This window comes from Budorcas taxicolor, chromosome 11, assembly GCF_023091745.1.
Source record: "Budorcas taxicolor isolate Tak-1 chromosome 11, Takin1.1, whole genome shotgun sequence".
NCBI lineage: Eukaryota > Metazoa > Chordata > Mammalia > Artiodactyla > Bovidae > Budorcas > Budorcas taxicolor.
The window spans coordinates 160,860,203-160,876,954 of NC_068920.1; the positions used below are offsets into that span (position 1 = coordinate 160,860,203).

A 16,752-nucleotide genomic window follows, 5' to 3' on the forward strand; every position below is an offset into this window, starting at 1 on the left:
GCACCACCCCCCCACCGCCGACACTACCCGACTCCTGTTAAGACTGGGCTTCTGTTCAGAGAGGGATGAGGAAGCAGAGGTGGGCCGAGCACCAGCCAAGAACTCCTTCTGAAAGCAGGGGTCTGCGGCTGCGCCAAGCCCGGGACCTCCAGCTGGCCCCTGCCTGAGGAGTTTGCCACGGCCCAGGGCCGTTAACTCAGCGTCCACACCGGGGACAAATGCCTGGAGCCTCAAAACCCCTCCAAGGAGAAGAGCGCACGAAGCCCCCGGGGGCAGCAGGGCCGCCTCCCCAGGCAGAGTCAGCACCGGCTGGAAGGTCTCGCGCCGCCCTGCCCGCTGGACTCCCTCTGGCCTGGGCCACAGCCCCCGGCACCTGGCAGGTCAGCAGCTTCCTGCTAAAAGCCGAGGTCTGAAGCTGGCCCCTGTCCAGCCTCTCTCTGCAGGCTGGGGTGGAGCTCTGGCCAGTGCAGCAGGCGTGGGGGAGGGGGCACTGCAGGGGCTGTCCCAGGGATGCACAGACCCGCCCCCCCCCCCAAGCACTTCCTATGTGCCAGGCGTGTTTCATCTCAGCTCATGCAACCTTCACACCCACAGGGCACCTAACTGCTTCACGAAGCCGAGTCAGCTGAGGTCGGGCAGGGGCTAGCGGCCGCCTGCCAGGGTTCAAACCCAGGGTCTCCAGGACTGTGCAGTGCTCGGGTCAGAAAAAACCCACAGGGCAACAGCGTGGCTGCGGAGAGTCTGCAGGAGCCATTTCTTCTTTTTCTCTATTTTTCAAATTTTCAGCAGTGCAAACAATTACTCTGGTACTGATTTCCTAATTTAAAATTTTCCATCTGGGCGACATACCTGGGGAAACCTGCTGTCAAGATGCGAGGACCAGGTCGAGTACAGACATGAAATTGGGGGGTTAGGGTTTCAAGACCGAGGTTTTTAAATTCCTCCACTCCCTACTTTAACACTGCTGTTCCATCATCTTTCTGACAATTTAAAAAACATAAAAAGGAAATGGATGTGCGGGGAGGCGGGCCTAGCTGTGGGCCTGTGTGCATGGCCCCTCCTGCCCGACCAAGGTCATGGGCGCTGGCCTCACAGCTCCCCTCCCCACCCCCCCAACACAACCTGGAAAGACTGAGCCTTCGCCAGCAGACAGACAGGGCCTGCTTCTCCAGCCCTCCCAAAGGACCAGGGCGGGAATGGGGTGTCTCTGTGCTGAGGGCGGGGAGCCCCGCTCGGTGCTGGTACCGCTGCAGTGGGACTGGACAGAGTGTCTGCCCACAAAGCTCCCAGAGGAAAAGAGATGCAGCCCAGTGCGGCCGTCAGGGCCAAACATCAGGAAAATTAGAAAACGCTCCCCCGTCCGTCAGCATGGCTTCACTGCCGTGGCAGGCATGTTGTTGCTCAGGCCCTGTCTGTGCAGTGCCCGCAGGTGCTGAGCTCTGCCCTGGAAACTCGCCCCCTGACAAGGCCGGGGGCCCACTACCTGCACACAAAGCACCCACTCAGAGAAAGAGTTGGGGCATACAGGCGCTGGCTTTGCATGTGGGTCACCTGTCCCCCAGTGGCACTCACTGCAGGACCGCAGCTCCGACCCGCTCAGTGCTGGAGGAGCGGGGAGGGGAGGGGGCAGAGCCGTGGCTTAGCAGGACCCCTCGCCCCCACCATTGGCGAGCTCTGCACGGGGGAGCCGTACCTTTCCTGTCCGTTTCCGTGGCGTGGACGAGGAGGATGTCGCCTGACCCTCCACGGACATCTGGCCCGTCGTCGCCCTGCAGGAGCACAGCAGAGGAGGGCGTGGGGCAGAATACAGCCGTGAGAGTCGGTTTAGGGATGAGCTGACAAACCCCTCAGGTCCTCGCGGCACCCCCATGCTCCGGGAGCGGCCCAGCCCAGCTGCAGAGGCCGGGGTGCTCATCCGACCCGCACGCTCCACAGACGGCACCGGGCACTGAGGACACTGATGGGTCGGGGACCTGGCTCCCAACGGGTCTCCAGCCCACGGGTCAGAGAGGGGAGGAGGGGGCAGGGGAGCCCATGGGGAGGCAGCCAGGACCGGAGGGTGCGGGACGAGGGTCCAGACGGCAGGCTGCTTCCGCGAGAGCTGCAGCAAGCTGCTGAACCCACACCTGCTCTCTGGGGGAGGGACACACGCTCTTCCCGGGAGCCCTCAGAGGAGTGAGATATGTCACAAAGATGCTGAGTTATAGCCAGTGTGGCTTATACTGACCGCAGCCTGTCTATTAAGGGAAAAGTCTTGTTTTCCTAAGAGCAAATGGAGGCGTTCACCCATAAACCTGGTCTGGAGCCAAAAAAGAGCTGTCACAGGACCAGGAGGCCCAGGCTGCGCCCTGTAATTCTGAAGGAGACTGCCCGGTGCACGCCTCCGCGTGTCTCCAGCAGTCGCTCTCAGAGACGCAGCTTCCTCTCTAGGGCAGGCTTTAACCCTGGAGCCCAGAGTCCCAGGAGCATCCTGGATATCTAGCTAAGGCAGGGCAGCGACGCCCAGGACCTGCCTTTTCTGAAGAGACTTCTGGCAAGAGTCACATCATTCTCTCTGCAGAGGAGAAAGGCTCAGCCCCCGCCTTTTGGCTCCTCCGGGCCATGACTGGGCCGTGTCTGTCACGTAGAACACGTTGCAGAACATGGCTACCTCCTCGGGGAGGGCTCAAGGCCGTCACTGGGCGCTGCTCCCCTGAGTCCCCAGGGTTGCTGGGCAGCAGGGAGAGGAAGGCCCTCTCAGCTCAGCTCCTCGGGCAGTGACGGCTTTGGGCGCCATGTTCACCAGTAAGGCTCTTCTGATAAGACACGGGCTGAAGGCAGCCGTGTGGCCAGGCCTGAAATCCCTTCATTGGTGTGCGCCTCCCCCACAGAGAGAATGTGGACGGTTCTGTCACTAACAACATGAAAACACCCTGCACTAAGGAAGGCCCAGCACACAGGGCTCTGTGCCAAGCACCCACGTGGGCTTCGTTCTCACCAGAGCCTCCAGAGTCCTGTCATCTGGGGCTTATGGAGGACAGGCCACTTGCCCAAGCTCACTCTCCAAGTGTTGGAGCAGGGGACAGCACACTTCCTCCAGGCAGTCGCCCATGTGCCCAGAGTCCTGGAGCACCTGCAGTGGCCCAGGCATGGGGCCAGGACAAGAGGGTGCAGAGGGGGCCCTGCAGAGGGTGCAAGAGGGTGCCCCCCAGGACAAGAGGGCCACCGGGGGTCAGCACTTGGCTGTGGCCTTTCTGTGTGGGTCACTTCCAGGTTCCCTTCTCCACACCCCTTCCCCCTCTCTCTGGGCCAAGACGCTGCACGTACAGCCTGTGAGGAACCCACCTCTTGCTTGAGGGTCAGCCTCGCCATGATCTCGTTGTGGTCGATGAGGGACAGCTCATCCACCTCCTCCTCCGACTGAGCCTCTAGAGCGTCTGGTGACTTCCGGGCCCTGGAAAGAGGTGTGGTTTGTGTTGTGCCAACAGGCCTGGGGCTCCCCGTGCCTGCGGCCAAGGCCACGTAACACCGTGCGTGGGGCCTGGGTGGCACTGATGCTCCCTGACCGAGCCTTCCCCAGACTGCAGCTCCACGTGAAGGCCAGACCCGCTTCCACCCCGTCACAGGAGGCCGGGGGCGGCTGGACGCTGGGATGCAGACTGGGTTTCTAACTGCTCCTGATGAGCTGTGTGACCTCAGGACAGCCCTGCTCTCTGGGTGCTCCATTGGGTAAGTGGAGGGGATTAAGCACACAGATCAAGAAGGTGCCACTGAGAGCTTTGATGAAGTAACGGTCTCAGTCATCTGCGTCAAGGCCCACCGCACGGACAGTCAGTACTCCAGGAGAGGACGGCACAGGGCCAGCGGGGCAGGGGACGGGCCAGCGGGGCAGAGGACGGGCCAGCACCCATCTCAGTGCCATTCCAGGTCTTTGCCCGGGGCTACTTCTCTGGGGGACTGAAGAGGAGCGGGAACCAGGCCCTTGTCCTTGGAGTGCTGGCGGGGACAAGGGCCAGGACGGCCTGCGGGCAGGACGGGCAAGCTGGGACTGAAGCACTGAGCAGGAGTTTGGGGAGGGGAGAACCCCCAGAGGAAGCACATGGGGAGTGGGTGGGGACGCAGTAGGCAGACAGCCGCGGGGTCTGTAGGCACCTTGCTTTCCCCCAGCGTTTTCTCCAGGATTCCCATCATTCTCATGAAGGACCTCATGAGCCACTGACTGGCCTTATGGTCAGAGGCCTCATTTTTAATACTCAGTATCTAAGACATAAAATCTGACCACCTGGAGGGGCCAAGCAAAACCACGCTCAGGCCTGTCCTCTGGCCTTCACGGAAAAAGGACAGTGTCGCAGAACAGCTTCCAGCCCGACAACATGTTCATCCCTCTGCTTCTCGTACAAGGGCCACCTGAACTCTGAAAAATGGCATCCCACCCCACCCTCTACTTGGCAGTGGAGCTGCCGAGCTGCTGTTGCTTGGCAAGACACCTCTGCCGCTGGGTGTTGGAGTAGAACACTCACCACCCCTTAACACTCGGGGAGACCTGAGCGCCACGTCACATAGACGGACCCCACGGGCACAACTCAGGAGCAGCCAGAGCAGGCTGGGTGGGCAGCCCTCGTCAATGGGCCCCTGGGGAAAGCTTTCCACTTTTTCCCGTCTCTTGCTGTTTTCACCATATCTTTAACTATTTATGTTTAGGCTTGACAAAAACAATGCATATTGCTTAGCTCTGCACCCAGGACCCCCAGCCAAATGCTAGCCAAAAGAGGGAGGAAAAATTGAATGTGTGGAACATCTCACAAAGAAGGGGACGTCAGCATGAAGTCACAGGGGGCAGAGCTGGTTGGCGGGTCCTGCAATTACCCTTTCTACGTGCAGGTTGGAGAGTTGCTACGCATCTCCACACCTGGTCAGGCTTGACTCGGGCCAACGCTGAGAATGTCACCAAAGATTACAGAGACATATGGCCAAATGCAGACATGAATCCTGACTGACCTGGTTCCAAAAAATCGGTCTTATGAGATACCTGCTATCTAGGTTTCTCACAGCTTTTCTTTCAAGGAGCAAGTGTATTTTTAATTTCATGGCTGCGGTCACTGCCTGCAGTGATTTTGGAGCCTGGGAAGATAAAATCTGCTGCTGCTTCTGCTTTTCTCCTGTCTATTTGCCATGAAGTGATGGGACCAGATGCCACGATCTTAGCTTTTTAATGTTGAGTTTCAAGCCAGCTTTTCACTCTCTTCTTTCACCCTCGTCAGGAGGATCTTTACTTCCTCTTCACTTTCTATCATTTGTGTATCAGAAGGAATTTATTATTACTCTTCTCGGGTGTGACAGTCATACTGTGATCAGGTTGGCACTTTTGAGGCAGGCTGAAATATTTAGGGACTGAGGGGCATGTTCATAACAGTTTCGAATATACACGACATACAACAGACACACTACCTCTAGAAAGTCACAATAAAAAGTTTGTGGGTAGGAATCTTTTATACTCCTTCATCACACTTGAATTCGTAAGAGGCGGAGGAGAGGTTGGCTTAGGATTTGAAGAAGAAAACACTGTTATGGGTAGTTGTAAGGTGAACAGTACATGTGCAGATACTCAAGAAGCAGTGGCCGTCTGTGGGCTGGCATGAAGGCCTTTGAGGGGTGGGATTCTGTTACGTCAGTAAGCACAGAAACAACGCTGATTTCATCACACATCAAACCTCACCATCAGAGCTCGTGGGGGACCGGGTACATTTTCTATGGGCAGCACTACTTTGAAAGGCATCTTTTCTTCGGAGCAGCAGACCTCAACAGTGGGCTTAAAATATTCAACAGACCATGCTGTGGACAGATGTTCTGTCGCCCAGGCCTTGCTGTTCCCCGTACAGAGCACAGGCAGAATAGAGTGAGCCTCACTCTTAAGGGCCCTGGGATTTTCAGATGGTGATGAGCACTGGCTTCAGCTTCAAGCCACCAGCTGTGTTCGCCCCCAACAAGAGAGTCAGTCTGGCCTTTGAAGTTTTGAAGCCAGGCATTGACTTCTCCTCTCTGGCTATGAAGGGCCTGGATGGCATCTTCTTCCAGTGGAGGCTCTTTCCTCTACACTGACCGTCTGCTGTCTCCTGCAGCCACCTCCATGGATGATCTGAGCTGGGTCTTCTCGATGACTCGCTGCAGCTCCTACATCAGCATTTCCTGCTTCACCTGCACTCACATGTTATGAGACGGCTTCTCTCCCGAACCCTCATGAGCCCCTCCTGCCAGGTTCACAATTTTCTTCTGCAGCCTCCTCACCTCACTCAGCCTTCACAGAATTGAAGAGATTAGGGTCTTGCTCTGGATGGGCTTAAGGGAGTGTTGGGCTGGTTTGTTTGTTCTATCCAGACCACCCAAACATTCTCCGTACCAGCAGGAAGGCTGTTTCTCTGTCTTACCATTCGTGTGATCTCCGGAGCAGCCCTTTTAATGTCTTTCAAGGACTTTCTTTGCCTTCACAACATGCCTAACTGTTTGGTTGGTGCAAGAGGCCTAGCTCTAGGCCTGTCCTGGCTTTCAAAACGCCTTCCTTGCTGAACCCCATCATTTCTAGCTTTTGATTTAAAGTGACACAGGAGTGATTCTTCCTTTCACTTGAACACTTAGGGGCCAATGTGCGGTTATTAACTAGCCTCACTTCGCTACTATGTGTCTGGGAACAGGGAGGCCTGAGAGGGAGGGAGACCTGGGCGGGTGCGGCGGACAGCTACCTGCAGAGTGTGGAGCAGTCCGAACGCACACCGTGTTTATTGATTCAGTCTGCCATCTTACACGGGCACAGTCTGTGATGCCCCAAAGCAATTACCATAGTAACCTCAAAGATCACAGACTGTCATAATGAATACAGTACTAGTGAGAAAGTTTGAAATCCTGGGAGAATTAGCAAACTGTGATGCAAACACTAAGCGAGCAGATGCTGTTAGACGGTGCCCACAGACTGGCTTGATGCAGGGCTGCTTACAAACTTTCTATTTGTAAAAAGCACAGCATTTGCACAGCCCAGGTGTGAACCCAAAGCCCCGCAGGCCTTGCGGGTGGGGGCAGTGGTCACCAGACGGCTGACACGGTATTCTCAGGGTGCCTGCCCCATGGGGGGCTTTTCCTACCTGTCTCCACCGTCCCTGCCCTCCTTCCCGGGCACGCAGCCAGCCGACGTGGCATCTCTGGAGTGTCCGTCCTTTGCTGCGGGTGACTCCTGGAAAGAGAAGGCAGAGCTGGGTGTGTGACAGCTGCCCCTACTGGGCCGCTCTCCGCAGAGCACCTGCCTGCATGCGGCTTCGGAGCGCGAGTTCCCAGGGAGCAGCCTGAGACATAAACGCGTCCACCGTGACCGGCACACAGGAAGCACGGCTTCTTCCGACTAGTACCCGGCCTTCAGGGAGAGTGAAGGTTCTGCTACTCACAGCCTCCGTCAGCGGCCGGCCTAGACAGGGCCATCCCATCACCTCCCGGCAGAAAGGGCTGCCCCGGGGGCTACCTACCACACAGCCAAGCTCAGCCAGTGCATGCCCTTCCCCTGTGGCCCTGACCAACACCCTGCCTGCTAGCGGGCATCCCCGTGCCCGGGCACACGGAGAAACAGAGGCTGTGGGGAGGGTTGGGGCCTGCCCCGACCCCAGTGCTGAAAGCTGCAGCCCTACCCGCTGTGCCCCGGGGTGTGCAGCACACCTCTGCTGGCCTCCTCGTCACAGACGCCCTCAGCACCACAGTGCTCGCCTGACCCTGTCACGGGCTCAGGCGCACAAGACAGCCCCTTCCCTCCTCCAGCGCCCTGGCTTCTTCCTGGGAACCGGGCCCACCCCTCTCAGTGACCACATGGCCCTGGCACCCCTGGTCTGCCGCCCAGGCCACAACAGAGAAGGCGGGACCCGGGGGGCAGGACACAAAGATGCAGAAACGTCCTCATGGAGGGTCACAGGGGAAGGGGAGCCCTGGAAGGTCAGCCTGGGACGGGCTCCGTGTACAGAAGCTGACCTGGAAGATGCAAGGGACACCCGGGGAAAAACAGCTCCCGAGGACCAGGCTGGATTCCACCAGAGTGGGAACTCCACCTCATTCTACAGCTTGCTAACACCTGAAGTGGGGCCTGCTTATGTGGATATCTGAGGTGCTTCGGGGTCATCATAATGAGAGTGACCATGCTTTCAACGACTGGGCCCTTTGAGCTGACCCCAGAGAAGGACGGAGTACCCTCAGGGTACCCCCTTTAGGGACTGGGACTGGCTCAGAGTGGGGAGAGTTACTCTGGAAGGTTCTGCACTTGCTCATGTTTTGCTGCAGCAAAACCTGGACAGCTGACTGCTCAGCAGAATCGCGGCCCCTCAACTACCCGGCACTGGGACAGCAGAAGACCAGGGCGACCACGACGGTGTGAGGCCTGGGGGTCTCACCAGCTGCCCTGGGAGCAGGGGCGCGGACATGGAGCATGCTGGGGAGGGGTGTTGGTTTGGAGAGCTGGGTACAGGAGAGAGAATTCCCTGCCTCAGAGGACAGACAGGAGACAGGCCTCAACACCAGAAGATGGGGCAGGGAGAAATCCCTGAGAGTAGCCAGCCAGGGCCGAGCCGGCTGCTCTGTGATTCCCAGCAGGCCCGCTGGCCAGGCTGCAGGGGACCTACACGCGGAAGCGAAAGCAAAGAAGGCTCCGCTGGAAGCACCGTCCTCTCCTTGCAGAGCCAGGTCGGCCCCGGGCCAGGCAGCTCTTGAGCAGGAGGCTCAGGCCGATGGGAGCAGGGCCGAGCCGCAGGCCTGGCCGCATGCACGAGGCAGCCCGAGGTTACTTACTCCTCGAGGGCGGGCCAGCTCCTCGCTGCTCTGGCCAGAGCAGTACAGACTGACGTAGTCCCCCTCACAGGTGTGCTCGCTCTGGGGGAGACAGGATGAGAGATACCCACCTGTGATGGCCCCGCCAGGCTGGCCCTGACTGGGATGCTCTTTCTCAAGGAGGGGAAGACAGTGCCCTCCATTCCCTGGGGACCTTCCCAGGGTCAGGGGACAAAGCTGTTTTTGCCACTGCCTGTCTCTGTCAGAGGGGACCCAGGTTTCCCTCTGGAGCTTCTCCAAAGACGTCACGGGCACTCTGGCCCTCAAAGTGCCCTGGAAGAGGCATACTCCTCCGTGCTCTGCTATAGCAGGGACAGCAGGGGCTGCAGCATGGCACAGGGGGCAGTCACGGAGGGCAGGAGGATGTGGGACGGGGGGCAGTCATGGGGGACAGGGGGCAATCACGGAGGGTGGGGGATAGGGGATGGGGGTCAATCACAGGGGATGGGGGTGCAATCATGGAGGGTGGGGGCAATCACGGACGGCGGGGAATGGGGAATGGGAGGCAATCATGGAGGGTGGGGGATAGGGGATGGGGGCAATTACAGAGGGTGGGGCATGGGGGACGGGGGCAAGGGGCAGTCACGGAGGGCAGAAGGACGTGGGATGGGGGCAGTCACAGAGGGTGGGGCATGGGGGGCAGTCACGGAGGACAGGGGCAATCACGGAGGGTGGGGGGGCAATCATGGAGGGTGGGCAATCACGGAGGGTGGGGGATGGGAGGCAATCATGGAGGGTGGGGGATAGGAGATGGGGGCAATCATGGAGGGCGGGGGCAATCACGGAGGGTGGGGGACAGGGGAGGGGGAGCAGTCACAGAGGATGGGGGGTAGTCACGGAGGATGGGAGGCAATCACGGGGGGCGGGGGGCAATCACGGAGGACGGGGGCAATCACAGGGGGTGGGAGGCAATCAGGGAGGACGGGGGGCAGTCACAGAGGGAAGGAGAACATCCCCACGCTGGAGGGCCGGCTGCAGGCGCCTGCACTTGTCCTGCCCCGTCCCCCTATCCCCAGGCACAGCAGCCTTGTCCTGAGCCCGGAGGAGGCACTGCGGGCCGCCTGGCCGCACGGCAAGCAGGCCCCCACCCCCAGTGCCACACAACTCTACACACAATTGCCCCTGGGCCGTCAGAGGCCTCTGTGCCCTTCTCTAGAATCCCCACAACCGCACGGAAGACCAGCAGGATTTACACCTCACGATTAGGACAACAGATTGTCTCTAAGTAGCCACTGACCCATCCGTGGAACATCAGATCCTAGTTTGCTGGGAATCCACACGGAAGGTTTCATTTCTGTTCTGGAAGCTGATGGGCTACCATCTCACCAGGGGAACCTGTGCACCCCTCAGCCCAGCCACACTGTGACGGGGCCCACGCCAGCAACGGCCTCGACAGCGAGGGTGGGCGGAGGCTTTCTCGGGACGTGCAGCCCCGCGTGGAGGTGTGTGTGTTGAGTTCTCACCGAAGGCGTCTGGGGCGAGTCAGTGAAAGAGGTTTCGGAAGGAAGGCAGACAGTGTTCCCGTGAAAGCTGCTCTCCTGAGATGAGAGAGGCCCGTCCAGGGTGCTGGGAGGCAGACTGGCCACGGGCGGCACGGCTAAGTCAGAGCTCTGAGACTGGTGGACAGGTGGGAAGTGTGGAGAGGAAGAGGAGGTAGACGGAAGGAAAGGCTGGACGGAAGCTTGGCTGTGAGGCACGAAATCCTGCGAGTAGGACCTAAACACGGACTTGTACTACAGAGTCAGAGTGGAACACAGACACGAACATGAGAGGAGGGAAGAAGAAAACAGACAAGAGAAAAAGTCGTTAGATTAACTCGGCTGAGCCGTGACGGGCCGATCACGGTCTTTCGAACGAGGACACCACTCAGGCCAAACCACCCCTGTGGCCCTCTGGTTGGAGGTCCCCCCCCACCCTGGCTCAGCAGCCCCTTGAGAAGAGCCTGAAGACCACCTAGAGCCGTCCTCAGTGTCTACAGGGCGGGACGCGGTGCCCCTCCAAGGAGAGCAAGCCCCTACCCCACACTGTGGGGGGGGGGGGGGTCCCATCCTCTGTTTGTCAGAAAATTGAACCTATGCAGGCCCGTCTACACAGACTGTCCTTCCAGGAACCTCATGACTCAACCGAGCGTGTGCAGATACCTGGTCACATTTACTCATTTTGACTTTCTTTTTGATGAATCTCTCTGATTTTAGTTCTTGAAAGTCAAATACTGCAAGCCTTTTCAATATTGTAGTCACTTCAAATCCTTTTGGAAGGGAAGTGATAAGCCTTAAACATGGTTGAAAGAATCGTGCTCCCAAAACACTAAAAATTTCTGAGTTTCCCTTTCTGCCCATCTTTTTTCTTTCTTTAACAGACGAAGTGCAATGCCTCTGATGCCCCCTTAGGACCGCAAGGCTCCACTCTCCGAGGGTCCCATCATGAAAGAAAAGTCTGAGGTCAGGCTGGGCAGAGACCAGAGCCTGTGAGCGCAGACTCGGGCCCGGGCTGCGCTATAGAAGGAGAGTTGGAGACCACCAGTTAACAGTCCCCTGGGGTGGCCAGGCCTGCCCACCGTTCTGGAGAAACGGGGATGAATGTGTAGCAGGGGCTGAGTTTGGAGCCCCCGCCAGGCTCACTTCCCACCACGAGGGGCTGGAACTTGACAAAAGCCTGCCCCCAAAAACAGGCACACCGCTCGCTCAGCTGTCCTCTCTACATTTTGGCATAGGATTTTTTTTTGTGAGGCGTGTGGGATCTTAGTTCCCTGATCAGGGGTTAAACCTGGACCCCTGGCAGTGGAAGCAAGGAGTCCTGACCACTGGACTGCCAGGGAATACCCGGCACAGGATTTTTGAAATCCATGAAGCAAGAGGAAATGAAGACTTAAACTAACGAGAGGCTAAAGCCACTCATCCCTTTAGCATTTCTCTAAAGCTACACTTCAACCTGAGGGGAGAGCTGCTGTCACACAAGGAACAGGCATACTCCCCTTTGCCCCCCACCAGCCTCCTCAGGCTGTGGATCAGAGTTCAAAGCTCCCCCTCTCCTTGGTGAGGCCATGAGCCTCATGGCTGTTGGTTTATATCCGACCCAGGGCACCTGTCTAGAAGCTGACTGTCCCCACACATCTTACTCCCATCTAACTCAGAAGCTCAAGGCCAACCCAGACACACAGGGGAACAAGTGAAGAAGCACAGCACGACAGTGAAGCCTGGGTTCCTGTTGGTCCCATCTGTCCACGTGCCTTCTTTGGGGAGAAGCCCGTGGCGGCGGAGCCCTGGCTCAGCTGTCCTCCCCCTGGGGCCGTGGGGCCTGAGCGTCCATGGGGCACCCTACTCAGGGCCAGTAGCCGCCGCCTTCCATCTGACCTCTCGAGCAGCAGTCCAAGCCAGGCCCTTGCTGGGGGTGGCGCGTCTGGCTTTGGGGGCTGTTTCACCTCTGGAGTGTGCCCCCCCCCACAGCCACAGGGAGGCGCTCTCACTGGCCGAGAAGGTGCCCGGAGGAGACTGCGAGTGAAGTGCATCAGCCGAGGGAGGCGACGGCCCGGCTGGTCCCGGGAGACCATCTGAGGGACCCCTGCGCCGGCCGCGCTGAGGCAGTGGCTGCAGACTCCCGCAGGAGTCCAGCCCCCAGGCCTGCCGGACACTCACTCCCGCACACAGGCGCCTCTCCCTTGGCCACGACTGCCTCGCTCACAACTCACCTTCAGCGCTGCTATGGTCAGAACGTCGGTGCCCCCCCAAATCTGTATGTTGAAATCCTCACCCCCCCAGATGCTAGGGTCTGTGCTACAGAAAAGAGGCTCTACCCTCTGCCATGTGAGGACGAAGAAAAGTCCGTGACCAGGGAGAGGGCCTCGCCCAACCATGCTGGCCTCTGGAGCTGTGAGAAACACACTTGCTGTTATAAGCCACCCAGGCTGCAGTAATCTGTTACAGCAGCCAGAACGAACCAGGCCAAATCCTGGCTCTGGGGTCCTGATGTGTGCTCACTGACACCCCTCCATCCCTGAAGCATGAAAACGCATAGAGCACTGGAGTGGGCCCTGCAGTAACCAAGCCCTAATTTACACACGTGCGTGCGCGCACACACACACACATTTCAGTTCAGTCGCTCAGTCGTGTCCGACTCTTTGCAACCCCATGAATCGCAGCACGCCAGGCCTCTTGTCCATCACCAACTCCCGGAGTTCATCCAAGGTAAGGAGCAGCGGCTGCGCTTTGCTGGAGTAGCCATGAAGAGATACCCCACGCCCAAGGTAAGGGAAACCCAAGTAAGATGGTAGGTGTTGCAAGAGGGCATCAGAGGGCAGACACACTGAAACCATACTCACAGAAAACTAGTCAATCTAATCACACTAGGACCATAGCCTTGTCTAACTCAGTGAAACTAAGCCATGCCCATGGGGCAACCCAAGATGGGTGGGTCACGGTGGAGAAGTCTGACAGAATGTGGTCCACTGGAGAAGGGAATGGCAAGCCACTTCAGTATTCTTGCCTTCAGTATTCTTCCCATGAACAATATGAAAAGGCAAAATGATAGGATTCTGAAAGAGGAACTCCCCAGGTCAGTAGGTGCCCAATATGCTACTGGAGACCAGTGGAGAAATAACTCTAGAAAGAATGAAGGGATGGAGCCAAAGCAAAAACAATACCCAGCTGTGGATATGACTGGTGATAGAAGCAAGGTCCGATGCTGTAAAGAGCAATATTGCATAGGAACCTGGAATGTCAGGTCCATGAATCAAGGCAAATTGGAAGTGGTCAAACAAGAGATAGCAAGAGTGAACGTCGACATTCTAGGAATCAGCGAACTAAAATGGACTGGCATGGGTGAATTTAACTCAGATGACCATTATATCTACTACCGCGGGCAGGAATCCCTCAGAAGAAATGGAGTAGCCATCATGGTCAACAAAAGAGTCCGAAATGCAGTACGTGGATGCAACCTCAAAAACGACAGAATGATCTCTGTTCATCTCCAAGCAAACCATTCAATATCACGGTAATCCAAGTCTATGCCCCAACCAGTAACGCTGAAGAAGCTGAAGTTGAACAGTTCTGTGAAGACCTACAAGACCTTTTAGAACTAACACACACACACAGCAGGTGCCTTTTCTGGGAGCTGAGACAACTGCTGAGGGCACGTGCACAAGTCATACAGTGTGACCTCGGGCAGGGGGTGTGAGTTCTGAAGCCTCAGTCTCCTCCTCTCTAAAGCAGGGATGGAAACAGCAGTTCTTCCCTCCCAGGGGCTCTATGTGCGTTTACTGAGACGCCCTGTAAGTTTGGCTGGGTGACAAGCAATCAGCGTCAGCTCTCCTCTCCTGCCCTCCAAAATACCCTCAGGAGCGCCTTGAGAAACAGAACCAAGGAGTTTAATTAACTCAGTACATACTTACTGAATGAGGGAATGCTTAGGAATGGATCCTAACGCTGTTATTAACCAAGGTGCCCAGAATGTCGCCTGACTCAGCAGTGTCTTGACGGCGGGCGCGGGGGGTCGTGGACAAACTGCCTGGGCTGTGCAGGTACGGGTCTGCAGAGGAGGCCACTGAGGGTGAGGATGGCAGAGGAGAGGGGCAGCCACTAGGGAGAAGGGAAGGAGGGTGCGCGTCTCTGGGACAGAGTGGCTGGCTGCCCTGCCCTCCTTCCCTCAGCAACAACCAGGCTGCCTGGGCTCAGCTCTGGTATTCTAGCTATGCGGTCCTGCTGGGACAGCAGCCAGGCCTGAACATCACCTTCAGGGGGCAGCAGTGGTGGTAGGGGGCGCGGGGGAGACACAGGGCTGCTCTCTAATCACCACCAGGCCGGTCCCTCCCTGGCCCTGCAAGCTCATGCTTGTACCGCAGTCAACAAATCCAGTATCCATCGCCTCCCCCGAGCAGTGTTTCCAGGCCCTTTAAGAACACATTTATTTCACAAGGGCAGGCAGAACGCAGGGCTGGGCATGGAACAGAACACACGCCTTCACCACAGCCTGGAATCTATTTTAGGATCTGGCTGGTGCCGGGCTTCACTGCTGCGCTCCGCGGCAGGAATTTTTATTTATAGCTGGAGTAAGACTGTCTGGGCCCAAGAGTCTATAATGGGACGGGCTGCCTGTTGGGAGGCGGCATGTTTCTGCGGAAGATCTATATGTGCTCGAGTGACTTCTGGGGAGGAGGAGGGGCACCTGGCCCCCCACGTCAGCCCTGATCTCACAGTCAAAGTGCCAGCAAGAGCCATCTCATGATGGTGGGGATGGCAGCTATTCTCACTGAAGGTGTCCTGCTGGGCAGATGAGGTGCTGAAGGTTTTATGTGAATCACCTCATTTACTCTGCACCAAGTTACAATCCTCCTTATGAAGATGCAGAGACAGGCCGGAAGGGCAGCCGTGGACCTAGTAAGCCACAGCTGGGCTCAGCTCGACAGAGATGGTGCTGGGTCAGCCCCCTCACACTCAGGGAGCACTCTGGGCACGCGACAGGCCCTAAGCTTGCGATCCTGCAGCTCTGCAGGGTCTGGTCTGCTCGCTCCGCTCAGAGGCCACCCAAGCGATGACCAGCCTGCAAGAGGCAAAGGCCTGACATACACGTCAGACACGTAGAGCAAAGATCTACCCTCGTGAGAGACACAGGAGCCACCAACCCACTCTTTGAAGTACACACCTGAAAGAACCACTGAGTCTCCTGGGTGTGCAGGAGGAGGGAGACTGCCTTGATGGGTGGCCAGTCACGTGCTAGGCAGCAGAGCTTCCTGCAGCTGGCCAGGCCTCAGTTTTCAGTGCCACTTCCTTTCCATTATATCCTGGCATGAAAGATGACTAGGGACAGGCCCTGCACTGCTGGCAAGAAAGCAGGAAAATAGATCTTCGTAAGAAAACCTCTGATTCCTCAACATGACAGACATTCCATCTAATCCCTGTGATTATCAGAGGGCCGGGGCCCAGAGGAGGCGGTCAGCGTGCCAACAGCCGAGGGCTGGAGCTGCAGGCCAGAGGACCTTGACCGTTATGGCTACTCCACGGTGGCTCGGGCAGGCCCCAAGCTCTGGAGAGCGCCCAGCCCTGCCAATCATCACAGTGACTCCATGGTGACGCAGGCCCCACGCTCTGGAGAGCGCCCAGCCCTGCCAATCACGGGAAATGCACTCGTCTGAGTGAGTGGACTGACCGTGGCCCCAAGTGTTCAGGGGTGAAGAAGCCGCCAGAGATCCGTCATTACTGTACACTCTTGGCTCCAGCGAGGCTTGTGACTTCAGGGGTTTGAACACTACTTGGCGAAAACAGATACACTCTTGGACAGCTTGTTTGGGGGCTTAAAGTTTTATCCATCATTTGGGAGAAAACATATTCAAAAGAGCTGTAATTTGAGGGTGGTTTGGGCTTTCTTCTCCTATAGTGAGCTGGGGGCTCAGCGGAAGCGTCCTTCAAACAGGGCCTGCGAGTGTCCACACAATATGGGCCTCAGTTATTTCTCTTGGAAGGAAGTAAAGCTTTGAGCCGATGCAAAACACACAGCCTCGATCTCCTGGGGAGGGATCTCCTGGAAACAACCACATCTTATTTGGTTCTCAGATGGGACATGACCATTCTGAGATCACCAGGAAGGACTCTTGATAACGGTTCTTCTCACTCCGTGGGGCAAACTGGCCACAAGACTGCCTGTCTCCTATCTCCTTCCTGAGCCCAGTCAACTACGTGTTTACAAAAGCCGTCTTAGGCCCGGAGGAAACTTCCTTCTTTGAGGTGCCTGTGTTCGTTTATAACTACTACATGTTAGATAATGTCAGAAGCAGAGTTTCTGAAGCCAAGTGGCAGGGTCAGAGGCCGATGCTGAGAGCTCCTGTGCTCAAGGCGAGGAGAGACACTGCTGTGGGTCCCATCGTGGGAACAAGGAGCCAGCACTCAGCTCACCCAAGGAAGGCGGCATCGACGTCCCATGTGTCCAAAAAAG

The 16,752-nt window shown here is 57.4% G+C and overlaps 1 protein-coding gene across 7 annotated transcripts in view; it reads right to left on the reverse strand.

Moving 5' to 3' along the window:
• RAPGEF1 (Rap guanine nucleotide exchange factor 1) overlaps window positions 1–16,752 on the reverse strand; it is a 135,900-nt gene that overhangs the window by 11,012 nt on the left and 108,136 nt on the right. For 5 of the 7 annotated variants that reach the window (XM_052649656.1, XM_052649654.1, XM_052649655.1 and 2 more), the window contains 5 exons: window positions 10,293–10,562; window positions 8,791–8,871; window positions 7,113–7,201; window positions 3,325–3,433; window positions 1,694–1,769 (listed from right to left, as the gene is read on the reverse strand). In XM_052649656.1, the coding sequence (XP_052505616.1) occupies window positions 1,694–1,769; window positions 3,325–3,433; window positions 7,113–7,201; window positions 8,791–8,871; window positions 10,293–10,562 (625 nt within the window). The remainder of the gene's footprint in view (window positions 1–1,693; window positions 1,770–3,324; window positions 3,434–7,112; window positions 7,202–8,790; window positions 8,872–10,292; window positions 10,563–16,752) is intronic. The other 2 variants (XM_052649657.1, XM_052649660.1) reach the window with 2 other exon arrangements.